The 11213-nt window shown below is 32.6% G+C and overlaps 2 protein-coding genes across 2 annotated transcripts; one reads left to right on the top strand and one right to left on the bottom strand.

Annotated features, from left to right (window-relative positions):
- Positions 1 to 2747, top strand: LOC105156073 (soluble inorganic pyrophosphatase PPA1; the record flags this gene model as incomplete). Its single annotated transcript, XM_011072106.2, is given in 9 exon segments — positions 1 to 64; positions 764 to 889; positions 968 to 996; positions 1197 to 1262; positions 1362 to 1469; positions 1548 to 1613; positions 1700 to 1820; positions 1917 to 1998; positions 2458 to 2747. Coding segments are annotated over 8 exon segments (636 nt in total). The 3' UTR covers positions 2501 to 2747.
- LOC105156076 (mitochondrial import inner membrane translocase subunit Tim13) lies at positions 7144 to 10169 on the bottom strand. Its single transcript, XM_011072113.2, has 2 exons — positions 9956 to 10169; positions 7144 to 7575 (listed from the first exon to the last, which is right to left on the bottom strand). Exons 1-2 carry the CDS (start codon positions 10067 to 10069, stop codon positions 7429 to 7431), a joined length of 261 nt encoding a protein of 86 aa, XP_011070415.1. The 5' UTR covers positions 10070 to 10169; the 3' UTR covers positions 7144 to 7428.

Consider the following 11213-nt stretch of genomic DNA (forward strand, 5'->3'; position numbering starts at 1 on the left):
GAAAGAGTCTGTCCAGTTTTGCGCTTTTTGAGCAATCTTTCATCTCCACCTTCATCACCCTAAGGTACGCTTCGTTCTCTTAGTTTGTGCATCTTGAGTTTATTCTACATTTCTGTTTGTGGGCTTTCCTTGTTTTTTGATTTTTTGTCTGAATTTATACTTCAAATATAAATTTGCCCCACAAGTTGCTAGCAATCGTTGGATTCCTCAGATCAGTGCTTTGGATATATGATTGTCGATCTTACCTTGTTCATGTGTTTAGCCCATCAGATCTATCAGAGTGCTGACAGTTTTGTTCTTTTGATTTAATTTATGATGTGTTTGCTGTGAAATTAATGAAGAATCAAGATTTCGAGAGACAAGTGGTTCGACCAATGATTTCTGTTTTGAGGTTCTTGATTTCATTTGCCGTTCATATGTTGGCAACTGTTACATAGGGGAGCTACAAGTGTTTTGAAATATGTCTGAAAGATGTTTGACTGACAAGCAAGACGATGAAAAGTGTTTGGTTGCTTTTGTAAATACTAAGGACTTAAAGCTTATAATTACCATATTGATCAATTACAAAGTTGTCATTATTAACATCTGACGATGGACGACATGATCTTATTTTCCCCACACATTTCAAGAACTTGTTTTTCAATAAGATCTAACATATTATAAATTCCAAACACTGCTTATAACATGTAAAAACGACTTATATGATTTTGTCAAATAAGTTTAGCCTAACGGGCCTAATGTCTGATTTCTTTGTTACATCCAGCAAAAATGAGCGAAGAAAATGGAGTATCCTCAGCTCCAAAGCGTGCTCCACGCTTAAACGAGAGGATCCTCTCATCTTTGTCTAGGAGATCCGTTGCCGCTCATCCTTGGCATGATCTTGAGATTGGTAAGTAACTAAAAGATGGACAGTCCTGTCGTTTTTCCGGTGGAAATGACTTTGACAAGTCTTTACATCTTCTTGCAGGACCTGGAGCCCCCCGAATCATCAACGTTGTACGTGATCTTTCTCGTTTACCAGCCCTCATTATACTACTAGAAGCTTAAATTCATTTCGTATCACCTTTGTGATCAACCTGACATTTTAAATCTGAAGTTCTGCTGTAATTTTCTGAAAATTTGAAAATGGTTAATTTTCTTTCTTTATCAATTACGGTCGGCCGGTTTAGAATTAAAAGTTGTGTTAACTCTGTCAGGTGATTGAGATACCCAAAGGCAGTAAAGTGAAATACGAACTTGACAAGAAAACCGGTCTTATCAAGGTGTGATTATTATCTATTGATCTTATAGTATCTGTCTGTATGAGGAAATGCGCCCAGCAAATCTTTGATCTAACAACTGTTTTAATCATTATCTCCCAGGTTGATCGTGTGTTGTATTCATCGGTCGTCTATCCTCACAATTACGGTTTCATTCCTCGGACTCTATGCGAAGATAACGACCCGATGGACGTGTTAGTCATTATGCAGGTAGGAAAGCTTATTGCAGCTTTGTAAACAATACAACTGTTCCACACACTTGTAATAAATCACGAACTTCCTTTGCAGGAACCTGTCCTTCCTGGTTGTTTTCTTCGAGCCAGAGCCATAGGCCTGATGCCGATGATTGATCAGGTACCACTAATTCTCCAACGGCCAAGTGAAATTAGTTCTTGATTTGATTAGAGAAGCATGTTAAAAAGTTCTATATTCGATTATAGGGGGAAAAAGATGATAAGATCATTGCGGTATGTGCTGACGACCCAGAGTATCGCCACTTCACTGATATCAGCCAGCTCCCACCTCATCGTCTAGCTGAAATCCGCCGCTTCTTTGAAGATTGTATCCTTTAAAACACTTTGAGTTTTTTTTCAGATTCATTTTTCTGTATCGAGTTAATCTCTGTGTTGGCAAAGAATTTTCTTAACAAGCACTTAGACAAGAAGAACGAGAACAAAGAGGTCGCAGTAGACGAGTTCTTGCCTTCCGATACTGCCGTGGACGCCATTCAGCACTCCATGTAAGCTTCATACTCGACGAGTACATAATGAAAATTATAGGTTAAACGCAACAAACCCCCTATGAAAATACTAATAAACAAAGAAAAGCTCTGAGAAAAAAAAAAAAAAAAAAAAAAGGGACAGGACCCTTTAAACTTTAAGAGAACGATAACGTGACCTCTGACACGAGACACCCTCAACCTTTTCTTTTCTTAAGGAATTTTATGCCTATTAGTGCTGAGAGTAAAATGAAATTAACACCCGTAATTATAGAAGGGCTGAGAGTAAGAAATCTCATCTCCTAAATTGGATGGAAATAAAATTGGGCTCATAAGGGGTTTCATATACATCTTCTTTTACTTCACATCCATCGCTTTCCCCTAACCAAACACCGAATTATCTCTTATATATTCATTTTTACTTTCATTTCTATTGTACTTCCATTTTTTATCCAACCAAACACACTCTTGATCATGCAGGGACCTTTATGCCGAGTACATCCTGCACTCTTTGAGGAAGTAAGATGTGTTCGTTCCCATTTGAGGCAAAGCTTACCTGAACGAAACGTCGATTATACTGCTGCAATTTTCGACATAATTTGCGTTGTGAAATTATTTTTCGGTTGTTCCTATCAAACAATCTTATTCGGAAAAGTTTTGTACTTTGAACAGCTTAAATTTACATACTGATACTGGCTTTATTCAATATTGTGTTCGGATTTACTCTTTAACTTTTGAGGTTGCAAGAGAGGTAGTTGTTGCTGATCTAACTTCTTTCTGCTTTTTCGCTTGGGAATTTGCTGTGCAGTGCCTGATTATAGTGCAGCCACCTATTGGTTGGCGGGAACGAAATTTGATATAGAAAATTTAATTTCATCATTACTTATTGATAGCATGAGAAATATAAGGGGAATTTATTCCTTTTCAAATGTTTGTTATAGTGTGTTAGATTAGCGAAGAATGAATTTAATATATTAGATTAATGAAAAATATTTTGGTTGCATATTTATGTACATATACACACAACATATACTTTATTTATACATACATAAAAAGAGTGATGCTCATATAAATTAAAACAGATAGGATTAAAATTATTTTGTAGGGATGACTACACCCTGATGTTCATATTAAATTTTTATTTAAGTTAAAATTATTTTATTAACATTTTTTAATTAAATCTTTATATAAAACTACATTTTTTAATAATTATATTAAATTATTCAATTAATATTGATGCGTTCGGAAAATGCACGGGTCCAATGAATATGGACTATGCTCAAAACTTGGCCAAAGCGAATGCAAATCCTAAAGGGAGGACTTACAAAAAATGTGTTAGCACCAGACACCCAAGTTAGTATGGATTGGAGATGGAATAAATGTAATTGAAATAAAGATATAGCGAATAAAGTCAATGACATCTAGGCCAACTGGATCCCTTGTCTACAAGGAGTCCTAGTCATTAGAGATGTCCTTGCAAGGGCTGATGTGGTTTCAAGGTGCTTACTGACATCTAAGCCAATTGGATGCCACGGTGGAGTGTGGGTTGCAACGTGGACCTTTTAAGCCGAATGTTTTGTTGGACTTTGATCGTGGTTCGAGTAGGGGAATGTCTTGGGCCTTCTCCCTTTGCTAATCTATTCTCTGGGGACGCCCGCCAAGACTGCCTGCTTTGGGCTTCCTAGGGTGTTACAGGTCTCTCGTTTCTTTCTGTTTTTGGATCGAGGCCTCTTTGAGCCAACTTATTTTTATGTATATCAAATATATTAATAAAATTAATTACTAAATTATAAGTTTAAATTCAAAAATTAACACACTTTTATAAATTATTTAAAATTATTAAAGTTAAAAGATTATTTATCCTCGACTTTATTTATAATTTAATTCTATCAAAATTAATAAATAATAACTCAAGATAATTTGTGCAGTTTATATATATCACAATAGAATTAGTGAAATAAGTAATTTATTTATTAAAAAAGTATTTTAAATTATTAAATGTTTTTTTTTAAAAAAAAATCCTTCTTCCCTGACCCTACTGTCATGCCCACCCTCAAATATATACATATAAATATGTCCAATTATATATATATATATATATTTATATTGTACAAATATATATACATATATGTATAATTTATTAACTTTAATAATATTTAGTTATAAATAAAAATAAAAAATAAATCTTTTAATTTTATGAATATAAAATAATTTATACAAATAGCTTTTTAATTTAAATTTATAATCTAGTAACCAATTTTTATTAATATATTAATTAAACAATTTAATAGTTCAATTATTAAGAGGTGTAATCTTATATAGAAATTCAATAAAAAAAAGTAATTAATCATATTATTCATCTCCATATATATTATTTTGACACCTCCTCTATTTTTTATTAATTACAGAGACATCCTTGAAGGCATCTTTGTCATTGAAAAAGTAAATTAAAATTTGACTGAGTCAATAGGGGTATTTTTGAATTTTAAAAGCTATTAGGGATGGTTTCTATAATTTTTTAAAAGACAGTGATACTTTATATAAAAGGACAATAGGTATGGAGTGTAAATATAATTATCCCATAAAATATTATACTGCAGTTTCAAATAGAGGTGCAAACAATTCGGCCAAGAATTTGAGATCGAGCTCCCAGACTAGCTCGCGAATGCATTTACTCTGTTTAATTATCACAATTCTCTAATATCGCACTCTGTGAGCTGTATCTTAACCAACTATGATAATCCACATCTACTCTCACCGTCTCCAGAAACAAACATCATTCAATTTCAACAATATATCATTTGTCATTCCCCAACTATACACAACAACAGTGATACAAAAATAAATCAAACAAAATCAACAAAAATTCAATCAGGCATTTCATCAAACACTTGAAAGCAAAATTTGTTGAGAAAATTTCTTCTACAAACTATAAAAGAAATTTACAGAAGAAAAATCACCTGTTAATGGTAGAACCGGAGCGAAGTTGTGCCGTGTGCAGATGTTCGTGGACGTGAAGCTGGATTATGGAGTTCTGCAATTTTTTCTTTCGGTCGCGCGCGCGAGAGGGTTACAGAGACTCTAAGAGTTCTCAAAGTCAATTGACTCAATTCTCACATTACCTATTTACATCTCCAGACTCATCATACCTTTTCTTTTTAATTTTAATTATAATAAATTACTTCATTGATTTGTTATTTAATAAATATAGAGATAATTAATATATTTATTTATGTATATTAAATAAATATAGGATTAAGATAACTAAAAAATAAATGTATTTTATTGTACTAGATATCAAAATGTATTAAATTATTGATTAAACTTATTTTTAAGATAATATAAACTAAAAATATAACATATTGACTAACAATTCTCATTCATGATGAATTTTTAAATACATGCATTTTGTTGTACTGGATACTGAAATTATATATAATGATAAAATTCATATGCACTGTATAAAACATTTATTTATAAAAAAAATAAGAACTAATTAAATTATTGATTAAGCTTGTTTTTAGAGAATATAAACCAAAACACCATATTGTATTATCATCTGAAACTAAAATATGTGATGTGGACTGATAATTCTAATATATAGTCAATAACTGCATTTTGTTGGAATTGTAACGATAAAATTCACATGCATTATATTAAATACTTATTAACAAAAAAATATCAAAATGTAATAAATTGTTGATTAAGTCATATTTGAGATAATATGAACCAAAATACTATTTTTTAATATCATCTAAAATTAAAATGTGATATATTGACTAACAATTCTAATATATGGTGATTTCTTTAAAATAAATACATTTTATTGTGGTGGATATTAAAATTATAACGATAAAATTCATATGCATTATATTAGATATTTGTTTACAAAAAAATAATCAAAATGTACTAAATTGTTGATTAAGCTTTTCTTTAGATAATATAAACTAAAAAAAAAAATCATATTTTAATATCATCTGAAACTAAAATATTGATTGAAATTGTACGATAAAATTTATATTCATTATATTATTATTTATTCACGAAAAATAAAATCAAAACGTACTAAATTGCCTATTAAGCATGTTTCTTATATAAAACAAAATGTCATATTTTAGTATTATCTAAAACTAAAATATGAGAAATTAACTATAGTTCTAATTGATGGTGAATTTTTAACATTTATATACCAAAAAAGTATCAAAACTTACTATATTGTTGCTTCAGCTAATTTTTAAACAATACAAATGAAAATACATTATTTTATTATTATATAAAATTAAAATAAGAGATATATTGATTAATATCTAATATATAGTAAATTTTAAATATAAATTTGATATAATATTAAATATACATTTAAATAATATTTATAAAAAAAATAAAAAAAGGAGTGAGCTTGCGAACCAGGTCACAAATTCACAAATAAAAACTAAAAGAGCTGGAGCTCGCGAGCCGGGTGGGCTCAACTTGCAGACATGGGCTGGAGTTGAAAACAGCAACAACCAAGATGGATACTCAATTCCGATTTAATTTTTTGATTAATTTATGGTGGATGGGGGTGAATAAAGAGGCAAAAATGGATGGAGGTGGGAGTGGTGGAAAACAGAGGCGGCAACAGAGAGTTTCCGCCTAAGGGGAATCCTTGGCTTGTCTAATCTTTGAGCCTATAGGGGAAATGCATGCTATAATTCACTTTTTACATATTGTTACTTCACCTTTTCTCCAATGGTAAATTTCTGGTATAAAAGAGGGGAGTGAAGAACCAAATATAAACAAAATTACAGCGACACAAATTCTAAACCTTAATAAAGGGTAAACCAGTCATTTAACTATAAATATAGACTAATACCACCAAGTAAAGAACGTTCCGTTCATTTATCCCACAAAATAGTCAGTCTAAGTAAACTCCCCACGCATAATGTAGGTTTCTTTTTATCATACATGTAATTACCATTTTTTATCACCCATTTCTTGCATACATAAAATAAAAGTAAAAGGGGTTTTGTGTACATTTTTATAGTTTGTTACATTTCCCACGGTTCAAAGGGGCAACTTATATTTTACAGCCATTTCTAAATTAAATTACAAAACCATCCAACTAACCATCCCTACTTCAAAATAAAATCGACAGGGAAAAACAAAAAATTAAAGAAAAAGAAGATATAAATAAGATTAGCACACTAACATATAACGCATTTGCATAATTAATAATGATTAGCAAATTTAACCAGCATTGTACTGTTTATACAGCCAATGCACAAGTTCATAGGCACTCGGCTCCAATAATCTTAGGATACAAAACCTTGGTGCAGAAAAGAACAGAAGCATCTGAAAAATAATAAGAAAAAAGGCATAAAATGTTAAGATAACTCAATACTTTAATCTGCACTGGGGTTAATTCATAGCAACCCAGTGAAACTAAATCAAAAAGTTCCAACTCTGGAGCTCTCAGCGTTGGTTAAAGAGGGCCCTGCCAATGATACCTGTGGCCTCAATGTATCGTTCCACACACCTGGAGATGCAACTGCTCTCGCTCCCACTCAGACTACTGCCAGGTTTAGTGATGCACTTGTCAAAGCACTTTCCTCTAACAGTCTGCAAGGGCATTACAAGACTCAAGGAATAAGCCAACAATAATATGATACTAGAGTGCGCAACAAGAACATATGCTTTTATATGGGTGATGAATCCTATAATGAGCTTTATTGGTATTCGTTTTACCATAGATGAGATACTCTTATTAAATCAATTATGTAATCCAATAGATTCAGTAAACGCAACCGAATTCGCTTAAACTTGGGTGATAATAAATGTTATAGGATTTTGTCACACATTAAAGTGGTAGTTCAGAATATCAAAAAGAGCTTGCGAGAATTTAAATAGCTATTGGAATGAGAGGGCTAATCGTTTATATCATTGACGAAATCTTACCCCAAATATAGAATTAGAATCAGTACCAATTAAGGAAATTTACACCTGATCTAGATACCAACAATCACAAAGATAAAATAGAAAACAAGATTGCCAAATATTCTAGCAACAGCCACGCTTTATAATAAGTCACCACCTATTACATGATAGCAAGAATTGAACCCAAGCCTTTCTTGTTCAAACAAATTCTTGGTTCATATTAGCCAAGCTTCAGGCATGCAGAAAATTTTTGGAGGGTGCAGACACTTGATCAAAGAAAATTACGTCAAAGAATCAAGTTATTTGTACACAAACCAAGGACTTTGCCTGAAAAGCAGTGGTCTGCTGTTGTTCCAGAAGTTGCCAAACAGGGCCAAAGTAAAAAGGGCAGAGATTAATTCAAACTCTTTAAATTAATCAACCTCTTCTAGAATTAATTCAATAATTAATTATTCTACTTCTACAGGGATTTGTGTGTGACCCTTTAGGTTCACCTTCAGCTAGAATTAGGTTTGTGTCAACTATACAATTTAATTTGACAACTACTTTATTCTAGATTAATTAAATTATAAGTAATTACTCACTCCTTATTAACCGTTTAATTAAAGAGTATCCGCTATCATGAGTGGTTGTCTATCAACGGTCCATGACACCAGAGAATAGGTGAAAATGACATGAAACTGTAAGCTCACCATACAGGTACGGTCCTTTCATCACTATGTCCCAATCCTAGGGCATGAAATCATCAATCGATTTCCCCTGGATCAGACATCTGTGCATAATACTCTAATCGTGTTTCTCCCTTGAACTGGCTTTCTAGAGATGAATGTGGACCCATCACTAAAGTCCGAAGAAATTAGCCCCAAAACAAATTATTTTTCCTCACTGACCAAATATGAGTTTCTATACGCTCCGACTCTTCCATATCAAGATTAAACCAATCTCAGCAAGCACAGCTCCACAACCCTAAACGTTGCTTTAATAACTCCCAAGGAACTAATTATGAAATGAAATCTTCCTTTTGTCCTCAATGGGAGACCCCAATGGTTGAGAACCCAACATTTCATAATTGAGGTACTAGGTTCAAAATCTATTGGGAGCGTGTGTGAGAGGGTGCATGGTGGGGTAAAAAAATAAAAACTTCATTTTCCTTGTTTTCGAAATATCACACAATAAATGACACCAAAAAATTCTTGCAAGTCTGAAGTAAATGTGAGAAGGGCTAGTTTGGACAAAACCACAGAGAGATAATTTGTTCTAGTGCATATCTTATGTACCCAGTCTATATCGAAAAATTGGAACATTTCAGGACAGATCCTTAAATTACTTGGAAACAGGAATAACCAAATCTAACTTGGGGCAGTCAACTTCATTAACTACAGACTTAGAAACTACTATAATTCTGTCCGAGCTTGTTTGAAGCCAATTATAGGCTAAGTGTAGACAAAGATGAAGAATATTCCAGCAAGATCTGATTCACTCTAAGCCCAACAGGAAAAAAATAGCCATATAAAAATAGAGATAAGGAACGCAAAAAAATTCATTTTGTTGTTTCTCTTTTGATAATGAGACCACATGCTTAGAAATCAGACAAGAGTCTAATCAAAGGGTGAAGCATGTGAAAATCTACAAGTAACCTGATTAAATGACTAGTACCTTAATAACAATACACTCAAAAGAAACTAAACGAAAAGAGGAAGATTACGTTTTTCCAATATTTGACAGTTTCATCTCTTAGAAGGAAGAAGACAGCAAAGTTAAGAGGTGCCAATTATCAGTAAAAACAGAACAAGAAGTTACAACAGCACACCAAACTTCGCTGCAATCAACAGCATCATTCTCTCTAAATTTGCTATCAGCTAAATCAACTGTCCTACTCCTCCTCAATCCCCCAATAACATAAATAAAATCCAACTACCACCAACAGATTTGTCGAAACACCTTCCATTTCCCACAAAGTTTATCAACAAAAACACAAGAAAACTAAGCAAAGAAGTCGTAATATCCGGGATAGCAGCAGAATGAATCCATCCGTATTTTCTCTATAAAAAACAAATAATCATACCTCGAGAAACTCTTCAGCATAAGCCTGAGCAAGCTGAAGTTTAAGCTGGTCCATCAATTCGTCCGCTGAGAATTTCGAAGGAGATCCACTCGAGGGTGAGGAGAATGAATCCATCTCAGTTCTTTCTTCCTTTTTTCCTTCCCTCTCTCTCTCTCTCTAAACCCTAACTCAAATATGTGGCTGCTCCTCCTTACCCCTCTAAAACCCTTACTCTCTTTTTGCCCACCGCTTCTCTTTCTTTTTTCTTTTTTTAAATTTCCTCCTTTTATTTTATCTGGACAAAAAATATTGATTTAGGATAATTAAATTTATGAGACTTAGGGTTTTTATCTATTTTAAATTCACTAATTCCTGTAATATACTGAATTAAATTGATTTTTTCTTTTTTATTTTTTCTATCGAATTGAATCCAGTTTGGTATTGGGTACGATTCGGTTCAATAGAACCGAATGCACCCTCCTACAGTCAGATACCTGTGTTTATTTTAAAATTTTCACCATCTAAAAGATAAATTTGGGCCCGTCTGTTAATATTTGGTAAGATATGTTAATGTTATTGGGCTCCGTCAGATGATTTTGGGCCTCCGGAGCCCAACAACAGTATCATCATGGACTCTAATTCCATAGCCCAAACACCAACAGTACTATGGCTGTCCAATTTCAATTTTCTCTAATTTTCAATTTTTTCCCCATTTCTCTTAGTTCCCTTTTTGCTTATTTTCAAGCCGTACTCTCATTAGACCATTGTTTTGAAAGCGGATTGGATTTTCTTATTTTCAATTTTATTGATTTTTTATTTTATCTGATACTCGCGTATCAGTATAAAGATGACATCATATATTTTATTTAGGCAACGATTACATACATGTAAGTGTATATATTAAATGAAATAAAAGATGCAATAAATTTTGAAATAGAAAATTCAGAGAGGTATTTTACACAAAGTCGCAACAACAACACTATTTTCAAATCTCATCTCTGAGTGACGGAATCAAAGCTTTGAGTCCACCGAGATAGAAATCCAACCAATCATATCAAAACGATAATAAAAATTATGAACGAGACAACAAATAATTTTAATTTATATCAAAGGACAGTACTATAGCAATCCTTTTTCACTTGGGCACGTGAGAGAGAGAGAGAGAGAGAGAGAGAGAGAGAGAGAGAATAACGATGGGAACAAAATTATATATAGTGGTTAAATGTTAAATGAATGGAAATAGTTGGGGAGTAGTGGGAGAGGGATATTGCGTGCTGTG

Source organism: Sesamum indicum, linkage group LG2 (genome assembly GCF_000512975.1).
Source record: "Sesamum indicum cultivar Zhongzhi No. 13 linkage group LG2, S_indicum_v1.0, whole genome shotgun sequence".
Lineage (NCBI taxonomy): Eukaryota > Viridiplantae > Streptophyta > Magnoliopsida > Lamiales > Pedaliaceae > Sesamum > Sesamum indicum.

What these genes read in the sequence shown, in the direction of transcription:
- LOC105156076 (XM_011072113.2), bottom strand. Translation starts at nt 10,069, where the DNA reads ATGGATTCATTCTCCTCACCCTCGAGTGGATCTCCTTCGAAATTCTCA. An exon ending in ATGCTGAAGAGTTTCTCGAG is followed by an intron (nt 7,576 to 9,955) that starts GTATGATTATTT and finishes ATGCCCTTGCAG; the next exon opens with ACTGTTAGAGGAAAGTGCTT.